Consider the following 22113-nt stretch of genomic DNA (forward strand, 5'->3'; position numbering starts at 1 on the left):
AAAAGGGAAGCAGTACAGCCTGTCTGCCACACACACACACACACACACACAGATTTCGTTCAGTTCCTTCATCCTGCTCCAGCTGAAGAGATATTTAAAGATCCTCTGTGGGTGAATTCCTGTATTGCTGTAGGAAGCTCAAAATGGGTGCTTTAAATATTCTGAGTTGGCCTGCATAGGACACTCTTTTGCAATTCTTTAGTGGATATTTTTTGTCACATACTGGCGATGATTGTTGAGTTAATTCTTTTTTATCACATCAAGTTCGGCTGTCATGGAACTCAAGGGGACTTTTTAGAACAAAGTAATATCTTCTGGCAGCAATAAATTCTCATCACTCCTCTCAAAAAAAAGAAAAACAAAAGCTTTTCTCAGTTGGTGTGACATCCTGCCACAAGAGAGGGAGATATTAAACAAACAGTTCATATTTCTTAACAGCCACTTGGCAATGTTACTCAATGAAACCGAGCCTGGCAGCTTTGAAACTTTAGAGAGTTCAATCGGCAGTGAAACGGCCCGGATCGATGGACGAGCACGGCTTCTTAACACAGAAAGGTCGACAGCCGCCTTGACACCTGTCACAGGCTCTCCATGGATGTAGCCACATGCTGCCTGTGTGTGTGTGTGTGTGTGTCTTACACACATCACACCCTCACGGTGGCGAGAGTTTGTCGCCTCTGCCACAGGGGAGGCAACGACTCGTACGTGGACCCTCTACTCTGTGCTGCAGTGGGAAGTATCACCTTCTGGACCTCCTGGAGTTGTTACTCTCTCTTTCTGCTCGCTCTCAAGCAAAGATCAGGAGGTTCGTTACTCCCTTGATGCTCCGGGCTTTGCTCGCTGTGAGTGACATTCCAGTGGTAAATGAAATGATTAATTAGAGGGGAGACGAGCGAAGGTGAAGCGGGAGGAATGTGAAGGCAAAGACGAGGTGCCAAGAGGAGCAGGAAGCTCACCGCCAGATCTGATGTAGTCGAACTGAAACCTGCCACAGATTCATTAGATCTGGAAGGAGCCCAGTTTGATTGTTGGCATGCTTTTGTTTTCTGTTGATGTTTGCTTCAGTCCTGCTTTCAATCTCCATCTGTTACAAATACTACTTTAACTGCCATGAATTCATGTTCTGCTGTCGAGTGAGACAAGATGTTTTATGGTCACTACAGATGATTTTATTGTGTCGAGCACCACCTGTGTGCTCTGATTGTTCAGAATGTAAGAAATATGAAGATAAATAATGTTTTTGGACCCAATGAAACTGAATTAACACATCATTATTCAGATCCGCAAGATCTGATACATATTCAGACAGAGCGCGCATTTTTGAGCTCGACCTTATGTTTTGTCCTCTCTGTCCAACAGCTGCACCCTGAGTGTGACACTGGAGCAGGCCATCCTGCTGGCCCGCAACCACGGTCTGCCTCCTCGCTGCATCATGCAGGCCACTGATGTGATGAGGAAACAGGTACGTTTCACACACATGCACAGCGCGACATGTCCCCGCGGTGACAATCCCCTCTCAGAGCGATCTCTGCATCCAAAAGATAAAACCTAAACCTATGAGATAAAACCTCGTGCTTCATTTAGTCAAATGCGTGCCAACAATCTAGAGGAGCAGCTATGTCTGTTTGGCTTTTAGCTTTTTAGCTTTACAGTTTCATTTCCCACCGACCAAATGAGGGACGACAAAAAGAGTAATGAGAAACTGAGCAGGTTGGTTGGGGGTCTGGAGCTCGTTTGTTCGTCAGCATGTCGACATGGGGTCAAGGGAGGACATTCCTAATTACTTTCTCAGTGCCTAAACAGGTTGACCCCACACAAGGCTCCAGCCATGATCTTGGCCCATATCTCATACAGTCATTAGAAGGTTGGTGAGTGGTTTATTGCAGTTTCCAGCAAGAGAAGAGGTTAGGCCAGAGCCCGATATCCTTCTGGAGGAGAGGCGTTTCATTCCTGCACTGGGCTGCCAGCCAGGAGTGTGCAGCGCTGTGCAATGTGTGACCTTGAGTCCTACTGTATGTGGCTGGGGGGGAACAAATACATCTTGTTGGAGATGCTTGTAACAGATTATGAAAAGACATTTCATAACTTTTTCCTTTAATGGTTTCATTGTCATTGACTGATTGTCATAAGACATTTTCTGTTTTCTTGCACCATTATTAACATAAACACCACCAAGAACAGATGGTGCAGTCCACATAGAGAGAGCTTGCACTGCATTGCCCGACTGTGTGTGTGTGTGTGTGTGTGTGTGTGTCCTTGCTTTTAGACATCTAATGAATCTAATGAATATAAATGTATCACACAAGGTTTGAGTCACGCCTCTTCTTACTCACTGACAACACGGTTATCTGCACAGCATCCGGTCCCAGCAGAACCATCAAGCCCAGACAATATCATTCAGAAAGAGGCTGCATGAGTGATTTGGGCAAAATGAGTCCAATCACAGATGGATTTGCAAAAAAACATCAAGACAGACATTTTTTTATTGGACTTTATAGGAAGAGCATAAACTAACTTATGAAGATAACTCATGTTATCCTTCTGGACCTTTATTTTTGTTTTTACCTGTTTCGGGATATGAAAGGAACAAGTAACTGGTTTTATAAATGCCAGGAAATGTAATATATTGAATATATTTTGCACATCTTAGTCCCCTTGGATTTCTAGAGCAAACTTCTTACAGCGGATCGAGACAGATCAAATGAAAAGAATATATTCAAAATGTTTTCTGATGATATTTATTTCACTTTGTCATTGATGGTTCAACCATTGAGGTCTCAGCAGAATATTTACTTTCAGTTTTAGGTGCAGAGACATCAATCATGCAACAATCATATACAAAATTGTAGTTATTATATAATGCAATTTAAAATGATCAATATGTCGTGTATTTTGCATTACAGCTATTAAAGGTACAGCATAAATATAGATATGAGCCCAGAGGCTCGCAAGGTTTCGGTGGTGAGGAGCCTTCGTGTAGAATGAGATCATGTGGGGTGGGGGCTATAAGCCCGCTCGAAACCAGCCCATAGATTCTAACATGAACGCCTCTTTTCTTTGTCTATATAACCCGTATCAAAATGCTAGATCATTGGACTTTCTCAATTCGATTCCTGAAAGTCTCCAGTCGTTCAAGGCGTCTGTTTAGACCTGTTTTCTTTCTGTAATAAAACTGCATTATATCAGCAACAAGACAGTGTCCGCGGAGATCTTTTCATCACCAACATTCTTCATCACCTCGGCCGACAGAAGATTATACAACATATTTGGCGACCACGAACAGGGACATGAAATTTGCAACAATTCAAAATACATGCTGCATTTTTAATGCGTATGTGAAATAGTGTTCATTAAAAATAAGCACCCAATTATTTTTCTTAAAATACTTAAAACAAGTTGCACTTGTTGAAATAACTTTTTTATAGTTTTGTCTCGATTCATCTGACCTTCTCTGCTCGCCAGTCGCCATGTGTCCTTTAGGGTCATTTGGGGGCATCTCTCTCCGGAGGCATCAGAATGGATGGCTGGGATAGACATTGAGTAATTGCAGATGTTATCCCACTGTCCAGACGCATCTCTGGGCAGGCAGTCAGATGGAAAAACGGCAGAGTTGTAACCGAGAGGTCAGCTGATGCTCTTTTGGCCCGTTGCTCCCTCTGCTCAAAGCGTAGACTTTGATGACATCATCAAAAATGATTTGATTGTGTATTTGTGGCTTGTGTGCGTGCGTCACGGGGGTAGAGAGGTCGAGGTAGAGCGGGTGCATTTGAGAGGTGCTTGTGTCTTTAAACTGAGAAGCTGAGTTGCTTCTATGTTTTAGTTTCTGCCGACTCTGCACACAGCCGGCAGACTGCCGGAACATTAGCAAAGAGCAGACGGGGCATAATCAAACTCCGTCACACACTGGCATACAAGAGCCATTAGTCTTCCAAATCCCTTACTACTTACTTGTATTTCCTTACAAAGACTGCATGTGGTCTTTGGCTAATAGTGGTGAAAGAATACAAATACAGCACATAGCAGCTGCAGTTATAATATTAGGACCTCAACATGCATCATACGAGATCTACTTTATAAAACTTAGAGGAGAGGTTGGTCTAGAAATTATACTTTGTTGTCTTACACGTCTGACAGGAAGCAATGCTGAAGGAAATCCTCATAAGCGATGATGGTCTCCATTCGTGACGCTCATCAGCTGACTTCTCAAACATGTGCTTCTTGTGTCTTCTCACTATGGGGTTTTTCTTAGATCTTATGCATGGCTTGGCCTGATCCATGATGTCATCAACGTTCGATGCCTTTTTGTCTTTCAGGGGGCGAGAGTTCAAAATTCCGCCAAGAATCTGGGAGTGAGGGATCGCACGCCGTCATCAGTCCCACGGTAAAACTGCAGCCACATCCTGTTTATGTTTAGTAAACCAGAAAGGTGTCTTCACCAGGTGTGTGTCTGCAATGACAACCACTCTCATGTGTGATTGGATCACTACAAACCACTATTTCCCACAGTGTAGCCCGCAAGGTATCAGACACCGTTTTCACTTTCACGCCTCACGTAACAGATCTGCTCTGATTTTAATGTGTGCAGCCATCCCCACCAGCTCGCTTTGTCATTTGCAAAGGGAGGGTTTTAAATAACATACATGCACTTGTATTACCTCGGGGTGAAAACCAAGAGAGGAACCATTCATAATCCGTAGCGCCAACGAGAGTCTTAAATGAAGCAGTCGATGATCACGTCCCCTACCGGCCGGTTAAGACTAGTGAGGAGTCGGCGGTCAACGGCGGTATGAAACAGACAATAGAATTTGTTGGCAATAAAATACGAGTGAGTCAATGACACCACGAGAGATACTTGAGCATACAGTCATAAATGAGCACACACAATATTAGACTGATGGGTTCAGCAGTATGTACAGACAGACGAATAGATTCACGGATTCACACGCTGACGTTAACTTCCAAATACATAATCTCTTGGACAAGATAATTAAAGGCTTTGAGCAACATTAGCATGTTATAGGTGATTAACTACAACGGCCTCTGCTCTTAATTATTTACCATGTGGGAAAGCATAAATAAACAATATTAGATATAAGTAAATAAATAAAGGGTTCTAAGAAAGGTTTAAAATCAGCATACAAACTTGTGATTTTCGACCAAAACATAGACCATTCCACCAGTTTGAATACTTTCTCCTATAATGTCCATCTCTCTATAGTTAGTGTAATTCAGCCTTTCAGAAGCGCATGTGTTAGTACTGTACTGTATGCATGTGTGTGTGCTTCTTGTGCAGGACGGGGGCCAAATGCTTTCATTAGAAGGGAGCTCCCTGCACTCAGTGGCCCCGAGACGAGGACGAGGACTGCCGCAGCCATTTGGCTGTGACATATAGGCTTCTGTGTGACAGGCAGCCCTTTTGAACCTTTTAGTGAAATTGACAAATACAATTAAGTCGCAGGATGATTAGTGTTGAGACATTGTGGTCGCAGAGCAAAATTGCTGCACTCCCACTAGGATTATGTCAGAATTGTTGCAGCGTGAGTGACTGCAGCAGAATATGGATATGTGTATTGTGTATCATAAGACCATAGCCGGTTGTTCACCGTTCTGTAAATTAAAGTAACATGTTAGTGTGAGTTTACCCTGCGGCCGTTTCTCATCCAGACTAAAAGATGTGAGTGGTTGGATCAATTATTTAAACTACAGAAGACAGCAGTGCTGTATTAGGATGCAGGGGATAGCTGATTGTACTGGAGATTATACTGAGATAAAATTTTAAAAAATCAAGCCATCAATCATGGGTAAAACCAAACAAAGTGTTGTAGAAGTAAATTATTGTTCATGAAGGCAGCAGAACAGACCATGTCATACTTAATTATGAAGTGCACTGCTATGAATTTTTAAATAGTAAAAAAGAAAATTCAAACAACCGACTAATGCATATTACATGTGGCATTTAAAATATCAAGCATATGGCTACTCTACATTTTAATAAATGTTATCAAGCTGTAGTTTATCAAGTTGAATTGTAGCAACAACAACTTTAAAATGTCGTTTACATTGTTAATGTTGTTTGACTTTGTAGCACGGAGCTGTGCTACTAAGAATAATAATGTTTCCATGCTGACAGTTTTCTCCCTGAGACAGCAGCTTGAAGACGAGCTTCTCCTTCCTCACCAGACAAAGACCTGTTGCCTGGAGAAGTGATCACTGCTTTGTGTTCACGCACTTTGGACTACAAAGTGATTAAATGAAAAAAATGTTGTCCATGTTTCTCTAATCAGGTTGTACAAGCTGTGCCAGCCTCCACCCCCGGATGGTGACCCATAATGCATTGCATCCAGGGGATGCTGAAGTCTCGAGAAGCATTGCGTCCTCCCTCCACTCATTAGGGCTCAACCTAATAAAGGACAGACATTGGGTCCATTTGATATGTCCAGGGTAGCTGCCTAAAGTGTAAATAGGATTTTTAAAACCATAAATAGTATTTTTAATACTTTATATTTTCCATTGTTGTACTCTATACATATATTTTTTATTTTTTTCATATACTTCATCTGACAAGACAAGGACTCACAACAAAAGATGTATACCTGAGAATGCTGTTCAATTAGCCTGATGCAAAGGAATGATCCCATCAGGTCACTGTCGTCTGATTATGGGCTGCTTTCATAGGGGACATTTTCATTTCATGATCTTATTTTAATTTGTATATGAACAAAGCAAGCTAATTTGGATTCATGGATATTTGGCTTTGTTTTGTGGTAAAAGTAGCCAATAATTGCCTGCTTCTGTCCAGATCTGACTTCTATGCTTTATTGATTATATCTCAGTATTGGATAACTATATGAATGTGTGTTTTGTTACCTTCCTCAACATGTTTATTCGCTTGTAAATATACAAATGTGGTGTGTGAATGTGTGAAAAGAGTCATGCCATTGATTCCCATTGTGTTTGGATTGCTATGACTGTTGCATGCATGCAGATGAATATTTTTATCGGTTTATCAGTATTAACATACACTAGGTTTGTGGAAGTAGAGCTATGAAATATATTCTGTTATTTTATATTGACAGTACTCAGGATTAAAGTGTCCCTCTGTTACTTATTCTTGGATAAATCATTGTAGATGAATAGCTCACTATGCAAACAAACAAGTGGTAATAAACTGCATCAATAAGCTCCAGCAGTGTTTCCTCTGGTTGATTGTTGCTACAGATATCTTCAAAACACTATGAAAAATGCTCTCATACACACAGCATGTACAAATATAATGATACACACACACACAACATTTATACAAGTATCCTACTTAAGTTCCGACACATTGTTGCTTACTAACTGTTTGGCTACTTAATTGGCAGTTCAAATGAATTACAGCTTCTTCTTTTTTATAGACTTGTTGCGCCGTTTCATTAGCAGTCAGGGAGACGGATTCGAAGCATCATTCTCACGGTAGCATAAACCGTATACTATATAGTATATATATATATATTATATATATACAATTATATATAAACTGTATTTATAATATTTATATTACATATATATACATAGTATTTATATATATATTTATTATTTATATATATGTAAATATATATATTTAATATTTATATAAATATATATCAATATTTATATTTAATTTATATATCTAAATATACATATATTTATATTTAATGTATATATGTGTGTATATATATATATGATTTATATTATTTATATTTATATTGTATTTATATATATATATAAAGCTATGAGCCACTCCCATTTACTCACCGGTAAATGGGAGTGGCGGTGGCATCGGTAACACCGCCGGCAGCCAGTGGGCGGATGATTTGTGATCTCTGTCACGGAGCTGCGGTGCCATTGGCTTCTACCGGGACGCCGCTGCCGCCAGAAAGTGAGCGAGGCGACTCACTGCGGATGGTCCCGGGCTGAGTGTCCACAGTGAGCCGGGCTCCCAGCAGCCTGCGCCGCACTTAACGCGAACCGTCTGAACTCACCGTGGCTGCAGCCCCGAACCCGGTGACATCTTGCTGCACATTGTAGTCGCCGAGACGCGTCTTGAAGGACGACGTGCGACCCGCCGGCTCCCCTCATGATTTCATCCTGCTAAAAAAAAAAAAAGAAGCTCCTGCGAGGCACAACAGTTTCTTCATGGCGTCCCTTCAACAGTCAAGAATTCAGTCATATCTGGAGACAAATAGAATCGGACCTTTGTTTGAGGTGAGTGCACCGATGTGACCAAGAACTCTCAAGTTGTTGGCTGACGATTTAAAAAGAGCATTTCGTTTCATCCTCGCTTTGGGTTGCGCTTAACGAGCATCTGCAATGTGAGCGGTCACACTGGAGCTAGCCGAGGTGACACTGAAGAGGAGTATTACTCACTACACTTCATTTTACAGATGTTGAAAAACAATCAGCTGGTAAAACCTTTTTGATTTGTTTATTTTATTGCACTTTGGTGTGAGACTGTCTTTCTGAAGCGTCCCACTGCGCTCCACGTCTCCATGCTTCGCCTTCCCATCAGTGATTTGCATTTTAAAAAGATGCTGCTGTCCCAGTCGACATTGTTACAGTTCGTTAAAGTTATAGAACACAAGGAGAAACCAGTTGTTATCCATCTCTGCGCAGCAGGGTTGGCTCCACTGTGCAGTGGACTCAACTCACTACCTGCCTCTGCCCGTCAGGGGACCGGTGTGCGCATCCCGGGGAAACCCGGGGGGAGAGCATGACTTCATCCTTTGTTTGCTATTGGGTGTCTTGGTTAAAGCAGGACCGCACAGGTGTGATCAGAGTAAAGAAGGAGAGGCGGACAGGAGATCCATGTGAACCGGCTTTGGCATGAGATGCAGCAGATCTGAAGAAGGCTCCTGCGTGATCCCCGCGAAGTGCTCTGTCCTCATGGCACAGCCACATGCACATGATGTATTTTTATCAAAGTGCTGACGTCTCACTTGTGTCCTTCGGCTGGCTACGCATTAGCAGCACACACACACACACACAAACGCGCGCGCGCACACGCACACACATACACACGTACGCACACACACAGATAGTCTGTATGTAAACCAGATGTAAGAGCAGTAGTGAGGCATGTTTCAGCACCATGGACAGAGATGCAGGCCTCATGCGTTGAACCATGATGGAGACACACGATCTCACGGTGAGGCCACATTGAGTCATTGAGGCTCAACTGGACACGAGTCCTCTGTGTGCTCTCTCTCTCTGTTTGTCTTTCCTCTCTCCATCTTTCTCTTTCACCTGCCGCTACCCCCCCCCCCTCCCTCCCTCCTCTCTGCTTCAGTTTGTGTATTTTCTCTTTTTTTGGGCTCCTTTTTGTGACAAATGAAAATGTATTCATGTGAAGTGCTTTTTGTAAGTTAATGGTGACGCTTGTGGTAAAAAACAGACACACTTTTCTGTATCTTATGGTGATGCTTTTATGTGTGTATTGCATCCCAAAGTGCTCCCTTAAGATACCAATCATAGGTTACATTCAGACCAACACGCACACAGAGAATAGCTGCATTGTTCACATTATTTAGACGGTGAATAGTGTTGTATTGTGTGGCTGCTTTGTGTAATGATTTTTCTGGGACTCCGACAGTTTTTGAAAGGGAGTGAGAAAGAGGCGTAGTAAGAGGAGAATATCTGAAAACCCTCCTTGTTCTGATGCTTTTTTCACGAGAAAAGGATGTAGCTGCTACCTTGGTGTTGCACTTAAAAAGCTTTGGCCATTTTATTGTTGCTCCAAAAAACTTCAACCCATTCACATGCATTCAGTTTTGAAGAATAAAGCTTGTTTTCATAAGAAAAGCCATAAAAGAGCAGCTGTAATACTCCTGGTAATTGACTTTATCTGATACAGTGAACTGGCACAGCAGACGTAATAATACGTCTACTCTGCTGCGCTGCTGTAACCAGAAAGGAGCTGGCTGAGAGTTTGATTGCCGTTCAATCCTGACATTTAGAGAGAAAATGTGTCCGTCAAAATGACACAAAACTGTTTCCAAATTCAAGAGTACTATTCCGGCGTATAATATCTTTCCATTTCCAGTAGTTACAAAGTGCAATCCATACGAAACGCTACAACATTGGGACAATTTGATGGTCGATTTTCACCGATAATCTCAACAATTAAAGAATATAATTGGAGGGATTGCCTCCCACTGGTCCGGTTGGTTTCCATGCGAGCAGAAACAATCATCTTTCACAGTTATGTTCATTTTAAAGGCCATCTTACTTTTTTATGTACAATAACTACTTCATACATTTCATTCGTGGTGGAGCCTTTAGAAACACGTGCATATAAATGTCCTATCATGCGAGATATGAGATAAATGTCAAAGTGTTCCCTCCTTGAGCTTTCTAACCTCCACCCTGGGTTTCTTACTTCCTGTCACTGTCTTCATCAGTGTCCTCACCCAAACTCTTCTTCCTCCTCACTTCAACACTCATCCACGAAGCCCCACCACCTCTTCCTCACACCCAACACACAGAAGCCGCATTCAGGGGTTCATTTACTCACTCTGAGGAGACACAGCTTATGATTTGCCATCAAATTGATTTCTTCGCTAATGAAACGGTTGCTTTAGCAGAGATAGCAAGCTGAGGCAACATCAACTATTCTCCAAAAAGTGAAGCGGCCTTTCATAATAATTGAAGTAATTGCCCTCCAGATTGTTGTCAGCCTCTTGCCCGTGTTGATACAATGATATTCTTTTCAAACAGAAAGTCTTTTTCAATCACCTCACAGTTGCAGTGCAGCGGGACCCGTCACATCCTTCTGAGTGATAGTCAGTAAAGGCATTAAAGAGTTGAAGGCCACATGTTCAAGGTCCTTTGTTACACTCTATATGATGCACATAGTAAGAAGATAAATGAAATGGTGTTAGCTGCTGCAACATGCTAAGGATAAAGGTCCCCGTCACACGGTGACAGGATCACTTCAGTTGTGACACGTAACAGCACCAGGAGGTCTTCATCGGCAGACAGTGCACAGCCTCCTCTCATGTTCCTCCCTGAAGGTCTGTCAATCATACCTCAGGCGATGTATAATTGTTCTGTTGGAACAGAGAAGTCAGAGAAATCTAGAACAACAAAAATGTCACCGCATTGAACCGTAATTGGCGTAACAGTCAGATGTGAATAATTACACCGTTTTGTGCAAGAATCGCTCTCATTGTTCACGGTGGAGTCTGACTTTCTTCTTTAGTGACTTCAGTAGCTTAAATATGTCTGATAATATCCAATGTCTGAACCATTTAGCTTCTTAAGGCAACGGACTATATTTCTAGGGGTCCACACAAACTCTTTAGCTGCATGAAACCAAAGCCGCTCAAACGCGATTGGTCAATATTACTCCAACGCCATACGGAAACCGGACGATTCCAACACCAACATCTTGTCCTGTTGCACATTCTGCAGATATCTTTCTAAAGAAATGAATATCTATTACCAAGTGATTATTGGTCTCAGCTTGGTTCTTATGATTCATAGCTGATTTTAATGAAGTACTGATGAGGGATATTCTGGATCTAATTCATTAAATCAAACGGATCAAATGATAATGTAAAATAGAGAGATGTTCATAAAACATGAATATATAAATAATCAATTTAATTGCCTTAATTTAATGCCTTTTTTTACTTCATGCTTATATATTTTTCTTTCTCTCTTATCATCAAGACGTGTTCACGCCTCACATTTACTTTCATATAAAAGAATCAGTTCTGCTCAGTGAGAATTAGCTTGCACAGTGATGTTAAATCTGCACTTTGAGCTCATGCCTTGGATTAGACTCCGTGAAGCGGCTCTGTTCCTCGCTGCTACTTATAGGACAGATAAATGACTTTCCTGCTCCCCAGAGATGTGTCTCCCGTCCTCGTGGAAAGGGTTCGCTCCGACCTGCTCAGTGCTTCCAATCTGCTGTGCTCAGGGTCTCGCGCTGCCCTGCAGTACTGGAAAGAGGTCAGGCAGGCAGGACTTGGACACACACACACACACACACACACACACACACACACACACACACACACACACACACACACACACACACACACACACACACACACACACTGTCTCACCTATTGATGTATTCCTTTAAGAGGTCATTTATTGGACTTGGTGTAATTGGTTTTGAGCCATTTCCACTCACTGTAGCCGCCGTGTGCTCTGTCTCCTTGTTTCAGTGAAACTGTGTGCATGTATGTGTGCATGTAACTCGTTTTTATGTAACTTGTTTTTATATCCTTTTAAACAAGTATTCTTATTCTTTAAAGCAAAAGTACCTGCCAAACTAGATCAGATATTACAGAAACATAGTGATGATTTGAGAAGTGGTGCTTCTTATGACGCTAGAGCTCAGTGGTATGATGAAGGCAGGTTTTAGCCAAGTTCATCATTAATGTATATGCTGGTGCCTTATGGTGTGTATTTATATCTAATAACAGATGCTCACTCAAATTTTAATTAAAAAACCCTATTAAAACTCTTTGAAGGCATGCTAAAAGTTTATACAATCAATTTAGAGATTTCCCATGGCGCTTTGTTACAGCACAGCGTGGAAATGGAACTGAAGCCTTTTCCTTCTTGTTATCTCTAAAGGACGGGGAAGACAGTATAGTTTATATTTAGAAATCAACACCATGCACATTCAGAGCGATTGATTAACAAATAAACAACAACAGTCTTCATCAGAGCAATCACGGCATGTTTTGGTTTGACTTTTTCTTCCGAGCCGGTGACGGCCTCCTGAAGGTTGATGACTGATGATGGGCAGACGTGTGGTCATGCATGGGTTAATGCCGCTCCTCTTCAGGCACAGATAGAGTAATTACTCCCAGGTCGGTCCCAGGGGGGAACAGGAAGGGGTGAAGAGGGAAGGATACGTAAGATGGGGGCAGGGAGTGTGTGTGGGGAGACAGAAAGGGAGAGAGTATCACGGATGTGGTGCAGGCTAATAAAGTTATGATGTCCACTTCCAGCCCGGGGACGCCGATACTGTAATTAATAGTCATGGTGGTGTTGGAGAGCTGAGCGACTGAGCCTCAGCAGTTCGTTTGTTCAGCGGGTGACGAATAAACTGCCTGTGTGTGCATGTTTGTCCGTAGAGGGATTCGTATGCGTCGGCACACGTGTACGACCAGAGGCCTCCACAGCCGAGTGGGAGCGGTGCAGGCAGAAGCCACAGTCCTCCTTCTGTGTTCTCGAGACTTTAGTTTCAGCTCATTTGAGGCCTCAGACGAATCAAACGGGTTTGCTCCAAAGTGATAATCTTATTTCATGAAATCTCTTCTTCTTGCTTCCCCGGGCAGAGTTTCCATTTTCACGCAGAACATCTCTGCACAGCCAGAGAGAGTTACAATGTTTGCCATGTACACATGGACATGTGGGTGTTGTGTTACGATGTGAACCCATTCTACAACGCCTAGTTGTATTGGGTTAACTTTTGAAGAGGTGCTTAAATCAATAAAGAGCTTTTAGCTGTAATTTTTACTTTATAGTGTCATATATTCTGAATTAGTAATGCAGTACTTAATAATCCACTGAACCAGCTGAGCTATCACGGAGTTTATAGAGCTGCGACTCATCGTTATTTTCATTACTTAATTATTATTTTTAATAGTCACTTTGTCCTTACAATATGAGAAAATTGAGACTAAAATAAATGGAAGACCATAATGGTATTCACTGAGGTTTGGAAAGATGAGCGTTCAGGCCGCATCGATGTGAAGCAACATCATCAAGCATCAGGGCTTATGAAGACAGATGATAGGGAAGGATCCGATGTGCCGTGTTGAGTACAGAAATGACTCTGGAGGGTCTCCTGGAACATCCGGAAGGTCAATGTGGTGATACGGAGTTGGCAGAAGTGAAACCAATATCATCTAGTAAGCTAATAGGCTGTAAGGATAGGCTGTAGAGTGTGTTTTTATATTTTTCTTATTATCGTGTGTTTTTACCTCTGTTGACTCGGAGAGCTCTGCACAATAATTCCAATGTGTCTGGACTGTTGGTCGATGAACAAATGGAAGATAAAACCTTAAACCTTGAACCTAGACGTAATCACAGTGACGTCACACATTTGTTTGTGGATTGCAGTTTTGAAACAGCGATTCTCTTCTTTTTGAAACAAAAGTGACACAAGAGGGCGACGCTAAGTCCAACTGAATGCTGAATCAGACAATAGGGTAACCAACATGTTACAATGAGAAACCGCTGTGAAAGGGCTCACGTTGGAAGAGGAAAACATGGACGACACGTTCGCGCCTTCAGCTCCCTAAAGCATAACCTGCTTTATTGTCTATTTGACTCTACATGGGTCCATCATTTACTAAAAGAACATGATGCTGTATTGATGAAGACGCTGAACGATTGAGACCACAAACTCATGTTTAGAAAGTTAATTCAGTGAGAAATATGGACGTTTCTTCACACACTTCTATACAATCTTCTTGGCCATTTGAAAGAATGAAAGTTGAACACACTTCTGCATCGGCGACACTTTTCAGAAACGGAGGTCGGAGCCTGAGACCAAACCAACAATACAACTAATAAATATTTGGTTACACTTTCTGTCACCTAACTAGTTGATCACTTTGCTAATACTGAGCCAGCCCCCCCACACACACACACACACACACACACACGAGCGAGTGAGCAGTCAGGGCATCTATTTCCTCGGCGTGTCAGTGGGACAGATATAAGCACATCTTCTGATAAGTAGTATCTGCTCGTGGCAGCCTGGTCAGGTGACATTGCCTCTCCCACAGTCTCCTCTTCCGCATGATCCCTTCTGCCGTGTCTGCCTGCTTATTCAAGGTCTGGATCTCTTCCAGTGGTATCTCTCTCTCTCTCTCTCTTTCTTTCTCTGCTCACTCTCTCACTCTTTCTACTCCAATTCACCTACATTGACTCATCATATCATTCTCTTTTTTTTTCTATGATGAGAGCTCAATGAGCAGACACAGACGTGATATGACTTTGCATTTCCACGTCATGGACAAGCAGCAGGCACATCAATGGCAGTCTGTGGCCTCTAGTCGGGGCGATGGGGACGGGGGGAGGGACGGGACGGGGGGGGGGGGGGGAGCCCTCTCGGGAGACTTTGAAGAGCTGATGCTGCATTTTTTTACATTTTTTTTACACAAGGACGAATCTGAAGAAAAGATGTCAGATGTTATAGCTGATCAGAGAAAGAGCGTCTGAGTCTATATTCTGCAGTTAATTATTTTAAACCTGGCCCACATGAATATGCATGCATTATATTAGTGCAACATTCCTGTTTCTTCCCTCACATACATAGTACATGGATAAAGAAAGCCGGCTCCCGCAGACATCCAGAGTTCAAGCAGCCCTCGAGGAGTCTGCTACGGCTGTGGAAGTTCTGCAGCTCGTGGGTTAACAAGAAAGAGCCAGAGAAAATCTGAGGTCAAGTCTCTTACATCGCAGAGCTTATGGCGCTGTAGCAACTCGAGATCTATGTTAAGATAAATGTCTCCTTTTCAGCCTTCACAGATTAGTAGGTGAGAGAGAGCGTGTCATTGTCTGTGCAGAAAGTCCTCGAGAGCTTCCAAGGACTCTGGTGTCACTTGGCCGGTTGACATCTTGTCAAACTGCATTGGGGCAGAGAGATATCTGCACGGATAAGGACTGCATGTCTTTGGCCTGCTCGCAGTGCACTGAGGCAGAAGCTGAAACCCTGGTACTAATACACACGTCTCTTTGCCTTACATGGGTACACAGGGCAAAAGCTCATTCAGCACAAACTCATGCAAAAGACTCTACAGGATATATATATGTGTGTATATATATATATATGTGTGTATATATATATGTATATATATATTTATATATATATATGTGTATGTATAGATATATAAATATATGTGTAAATATGTATTTGTATATATATATATATTTGTATGTATAATATATTGGTACAAGTACAAGTGTTTTACAGTTCAGTAGGAGCAGGATGCAGATGTACCCAAACGTGCTGCCATTTCTCTGACAATCTCTAGACTATCTCTCTATACGTGTGTGTGTGTGTGTGTGTGTGTGTGTGGTTTCCATTGGGAAACACAATCATGAAAATCACCTCTCTGCAGTCATCCATAAAAAGAGCTGCACATCCTTTACCCCTTCCCCGTAAACAACTATTCAGACTGGGAAACCCCTGCGGTACTTGAAAAGTTCTGCTATTTTGGCTTCCTGTATAATCAACCAAATTACAACCTTCATTTGCAGACGGTGGTGGTGGGTTAGTTAAATTACCCAGCGGCGCTACTAAGCAATAATTACAACTTCTACAGCTTATTTGTTTATAATTGTTAGACACAGGCCACAGAAAGTGATTGCAGTTGTGAGGACAGATGCTCTTAGTAAACTATTAGTAGCTCTTCTCCTTTCTCTCATTCTCTTGATATCTACAGTTCACAACGGCCCTGTCAAAACTCAGACAACAGTCCTTGCGTTGCGTTTGATGACGGTGGTGGACTAACGGTGAGCCTCCACTCCAACGAAGAAACACACAATGTTGATTCAAAGAGGATTTTATTGCTTACTAGCACTTCATTACAAGCCCGGTCTGACATGTGCCCCCACTGAGGGGCTTTTATATCTGCATCGTTACCTCTCAGAGACTGTAACCTAGAATAAACATTAAAATGTGTTACATCTCAGAAATGGCCTCTTTGCTTTTTCTGAAGAGTTAATCACTTCAACGTGATCTCTTTTCTGGCAGAGGAGCGAGGTTCAATTCAATTCAGTTTATTTTATATAGCCCAATGTCACAAATTACGAATTTGCCTCAAAGGGCTTTTCAATGTGTAAACATACGACATCCCTGTCCCAGGACCTCACATCGGATCAGGAAAAACTCCCAAGAAATAGAAAAAAGGAAAGAAACGTTCAGGAGAGCAACAGAGGAGGATCCCTCTCCCCTGAGGGACAGGTGCAATAGATGCCATGTGTACAGAAGGAAGTGTTCCAGAGTAACAACACATCAATGAGTATGACAGAGTGTATGAATAGTTGGTAGTAGGCATGGACCACGATCCAGACCTCCACACTCCGTGAGACAGATGGAGGTAGAGAGAAGGGGTGGGGGTGGGCTTAGCGCATCAGCAGGAACATGGCAGGACACATCAGACCCAGCCAGGTCCAATGGACCCTGAGACGTGAAGTCACAAGGAATCAGAGTTAATAATAAGCAATGGAGAGATACAAATTCATCCATAAGTAGAAAGAGAAGAGGAGATAGGTGCTCAGTGTATCCTAAACGTCCCCTAGCAGCCTATAAGCCTATAGCAGCATATCAAGGGGCTGGACCAGGTGAACCTGATTCAGCCCTAACTATAAGCTGTCAAAGAGGAAAGTCTTAAGTCTACTCTGACATGAGGTGACTGTGTCTGCCTCCAGGACTGAAGGTGGAAGCTGGTTCCATAAAAGAGGAGCTTGATAACTGAAGGCTCTGGCTCCCATCTTACCTTTTAAGAAGTAGCCCTGCATTTAGTGAGCGCAGCTCTCTAGTGGGGCAATATGGTACTACAAGCTCCTTAAGATATGATGGAGCATCTCCAATCAAGGCTTTGAAGGTTAGGAGATGAATTTTAGTGCAGAGCAATACAGGAGTCATGTGATGTCTTTTCTTAGTTTTTGTGAGAACATGATTTCTGGATGAACTGGTTCTCCGGTCCTTTAGACCTGCAGTCTTCAGAGTGACATTGTGTCCATTCACACGCTGTTCGCTGCTGTCGACAGTGTGGGCCGGGCAAGAATGTCCCCCTGACCCATTACCTGATTAGCTTCCTGAGCACACGCAGCACAGCCAAGGCCAGCCCGCTTTAAGACACACACGGGCTGCCTCGCCGGAGCCCCGCCCCCTGGACACATGTCCACAAGGGCAAAGACGCACCAGCCACCAAAGCAGACGCATACATGAGTCAGTCCGGGTAAACTTCTAGAGAGTAACATGCACATAAACACATAGTGCTTATGCTCTCTCTCACACACACACAGACACACACACACACACACACACACACACACACACACACACACACACACACACACACACACACACACACACACACACACACACACACACTTGTGTTATCCATTAGTGCCAATTCACTGCAGTGCACTAACGCCGTCCTGTCTTCTCAGCAGCAGTGGTCCTGAAGCCTCTGCTGCTGCTCTGGCGGCCTGAAGCGGTCACTTAGAGTTCGTTCTCACAGCGTTTCATGCCAGGGCACAAACACATTCGGACATATTCTCATCTCACTTCACACCCGCTCAAGCAGGCCGGTTGTTCGCTACACCTTGAAAGAAATAACAGTTTAGCTTTGAAAAGTAGATTTTCGTATTTCCGTCTGCAAGAGAATGATATCATATTTGTATTTTAACTGTGTGTATTTTTTTTCCTTCATTTGTATGAACATGTGCTGTGTCAGCAAAGCACAGAGATGGAATATAACTGAATAATTATGACATTGTGCGTTTGGAGTTGAAATTATTTTGCAGAGTCAGCTGTGGCCTCGGCCCTCAGTCTACTGGGGCTCCCTTTGTGCTGGCCTTCTTATTTTATCCTTCTGCAATACTTTTATTTGTGAGTTTGTCCTCTGAATGTTTTCATTTGCTGAATCATCTCCTCACAATATAATGAACTTTATCACAACGTTACCTTCCACATCTGCTTAGCACACTGATAACCAGACTGTCGAGTAGTTCATGTTTACCAATAGTTATTCCCAACAATGACATCATTCAGTTTCTATATTTGCCCTCTCTCCTCAAGCCCAATATGTTGAGTGCTCTTCTTTGGATTTCTTAAATCATTGTGAAGTGGTCTGTCTTTTTGCTTTATGACCATTGTTTATATTTTTGAATGCCACCGATAGACGTGTTTGTTTGTCCCGTTTGTCCTTGTGTCTCGACAGAGTGATCTGATTTTGACGGAGCTTGTTGACATGCTTGTCACTAAGTGACACAGAGGTACCCCACACTTTGGGGACACACTGTAGCCTTGTTGGTCTTGGTGTAGCACATCCCTGAAACGACAGCAAAGATAAGAGGCTTATCCTTCCCTTGATAAGGAAGTCAACCATAAAACCAGACGTGTAATGCGTGTCGGGGGTCCGATGTGTTTGTCCACTTCAGGATGGTGGGCACTCCACTGGCCATACTCTCTCACTCCTTATTGTTGTTCCACTTTCATCTAACTGCTCTCTGCTTTACTCTGCTCCTGTAGGAGTTGATGACCAAATTGATAACTGAGACTCCCGACCATCCAATCCCTTTTCTCATTGATCACCTGCAGACCAAGCAAGGCAGCCCAGGCAAGCTGCACAGAGCTCTCTCTGGCTCCGCAGCACTGTGGGCGCAGAGCTCCCCAGGTCAGGAAACAACGGGCCGCAAGCACATTGCAGCCCTTTGCACATGCTCCTCCCCACAATACGCACATTATGGGATTAATATCGTTCGAAAGAGACTCAGCCTGCTTTCTAGGATTTGCATAACGAGGCCATTCTAAGTATAAACTGTGACTATCTCTCCCAACAGAAAGCAAAAACCCTCGAAGGGAGAACAGCAACTATGAGAAGTCGTGGCAAATTCACCCAAAGAAACCCAAAAAGTCCAAGAGTGACCTGGCTGTTTCAAGTATCTCTCCTCCCTCACCAGAATCCAAGTCTTGTAAGTTTATTTTTTCATTCTATAAGCAACTTTTCCCCCCCCTCTTTTTCTTTTATGATTACGTTAATTGCACAGACACACACATTCCACACACACACTTATGAAGCTGCAGTTTTTATACTACACCTGTTGTATCAGTTACTGTATATCCCATTTACACACTCCATTGACTTTAATCTCCATTTTTTAAATTTGATGTCATGATATCTAATTAAAGTTGGTCACAGTGTCTAGTCCACATCCCACAGCCAGCAGATGAGTTCATCACAAAGTGCCACTTTTTACACACTTGCTCCTGCACTGCTACACACTCTGAAGATGAACGGTTCACAAAGTTCTTGCATTAATTCAGATGAGAAGATCCGTCTGGCAACTTTATTATAGTTCTGTAATAAATCAACATAGCGATGATGTTGAAATGAAGTATGACGCTCGAGACGATGAAGATAGCAGAGCCACAGACGACTTCAATAATTTAGCATTGTGCTCTGTCACTGCCAGACCAGATCTATTTGAGTCTGCGGTCGGAGCATTTATTACAATCAAGAGGAAACTGGTGTCGGGATGAGTGCATGAGGTGAGAAAAAGGAAACAAGTGAGGGGGAGAATTCAGACTAAAGTAAGCAACACTCGTTGTGGTGCACTGAATGATGCATTTTATGAGAGGGAGAAGCCTTCAAAGCTGCATTTAAAGTCAAATCACATCCAAAATAAATCCAGGGTGTTTCGGTGTGCAGAGCTCGTGAAAGATTTAAATCAAAAGAACTGCAGCTTATTATTATTGTAGAATGTAGCAATAACACAACAGCCGTCATAAATAGAAAGATGTTCCACTTGTGCTCGTCTTCCTCTCTGTTGGCAAAGGGTTGATGTGCTCGGGCCTCACTTCGACTGTATCGGCCTGCTTTGACGGACGGCCATCGAGGGAATTGAACCCTTAATCTATGCTGTAATACCGCACGGCCCTTCGTGGCAGCAGCTCAACACACAGAGGCGAGCGCAGGGAGGACAGAAAGGCTCTCTTTGACGGAAGTAATGAAATCATTTTTTTCCCCTCTGCGGTCTGTACTGGCAGAGACACTTGCTTTGTGTTTACGGTTACCATGCCAAGCAGCTTAGTCCGAGTAAACCAGGGTAGAGGAGGAGAATGTAGCAGCAGTGCTGTCAAACAGAAGGGTGGTGCTCACTCATCATGTATGTGTGTCACTCCAACATGCTTTACATCCATTTTAAATTCATTCTTCCTGTATCCTAGTCAACATTTATGTTCAGACAGTGAACACTGGCTCGTGGACATGTGCTTTACTTTGGCAGCTCCTCATAACCCACTGCCTTGCAATTCAAATCCAGTCCCATAAGAACATTAGACATGGATGAACTACAAGTAATCCCTCCCACTATAAAAGGAAATCACTCTTTCCTTTTTATAAATAGTGTCTGAATTCAACGGTTCATGAATTAACCATCATATAGAAGCTGTGGGACGCTGCTAGGGGACAAGTGCAGGATGTAAGTGCAGGACGCGGGTTGTTTCCTGCTCCTGTTTTGAGTTGTTTTAAATGTGAATCAAAGAGACGGACTGACACCGTCCCCCGGGCCTCCGTCCAGTGAGCTCGATGCTTCTGGAACGTTTCTGCTCGTGTTTCCCCTCAACTGCATCCTGCAGTAGGTCACAAAGTCCTGTGTGGACACAGTGGCAGTTCAAGATCAAATTACAAAGTATTTTGTAATAATGTTTGCCCAGACGTATTGTTGTTCTTTACACAAGACGTACCTCACCTGTGTGCTTTCAGAAGATGTGACCAAAACAGTTCTTTGTTTCCGTTTGTGACGTGCAGTGCCGCGGTCGATGGAGTGCCCGTCCTGGGACTGGAGGGAGAGCCGTGACTTTGACGAGCTCAGCCACATCCTGCAGGAGAGCAAGAAGCTGGGCAAGGCCCTGGAGAGCCTGTCACGCAGTGAGTGGCCGTAGTGCACCCTCACCCCGAGCAGCGTTTAACACATCTTAACATACAGAAACTAGAATGGGCACTCGGTAGAGCGCATACCTTCGCATATCACAAGATTGGGCATTGAATTATGAACATGTTGGCATTAGTTGCATGCCAATTGGACAAAAATGTATCGTGCTATGGTAAAAGAAAAGATTTTGACCTTTCCATGACCTTGACCTTGACCTTTGACCCGATTGATCCCAAAATCTAATCAAATGGTCCCCGGATAATAACCAATCATCCCACCAAATTTCATGCGATTCAAGAAGATGTTGACCTTTTTCATGACCTTGACCTTTGACCCGATCGATCCCAAAATCTAATCAACTGGTCCCCGGATAATAACCAATCATCCCACCAAATTTCATGCGATTCGGTTCAATACATTTTGAGTTCTGCGAATAACACGCATACAAAT

At 43.0% G+C, this 22113-nt stretch overlaps 2 protein-coding genes across 2 annotated transcripts in view; both read left to right on the plus strand.

Annotated features, from left to right (window-relative positions):
- Positions 1 to 7186, plus strand: part of prex2 (phosphatidylinositol-3,4,5-trisphosphate-dependent Rac exchange factor 2) — an 83501-nt gene extending 76315 nt beyond the window's left edge. The window contains exons 39-41 of the mRNA XM_056433825.1: positions 1360 to 1462; positions 4314 to 4381; positions 6285 to 7186. Coding sequence (XP_056289800.1) covers positions 1360 to 1462; positions 4314 to 4381; positions 6285 to 6330 — 217 coding nt within the window. The 3' untranslated portion in view covers positions 6331 to 7186. The remainder of the gene's footprint in view (positions 1 to 1359; positions 1463 to 4313; positions 4382 to 6284) is intronic.
- A 956-nt stretch (positions 7187 to 8142) lies between these two features.
- c16h8orf34 (chromosome 16 C8orf34 homolog) overlaps positions 8143 to 22113 on the plus strand; it is a 37612-nt gene continuing 23641 nt past the window's right edge. Inside the window, exons 1-4 of the mRNA XM_056434700.1 lie at positions 8143 to 8226; positions 19259 to 19403; positions 19570 to 19701; positions 21540 to 21659. Of these exons, the coding sequence (XP_056290675.1) occupies positions 8158 to 8226; positions 19259 to 19403; positions 19570 to 19701; positions 21540 to 21659 (466 nt within the window). The 5' untranslated portion in view covers positions 8143 to 8157. The remainder of the gene's footprint in view (positions 8227 to 19258; positions 19404 to 19569; positions 19702 to 21539; positions 21660 to 22113) is intronic.

The sequence above is a fragment of the Pseudoliparis swirei genome, chromosome 16, assembly GCF_029220125.1.
Source record: "Pseudoliparis swirei isolate HS2019 ecotype Mariana Trench chromosome 16, NWPU_hadal_v1, whole genome shotgun sequence".
Classification (NCBI taxonomy): Eukaryota; Metazoa; Chordata; class Actinopteri; order Perciformes; family Liparidae; genus Pseudoliparis; species Pseudoliparis swirei.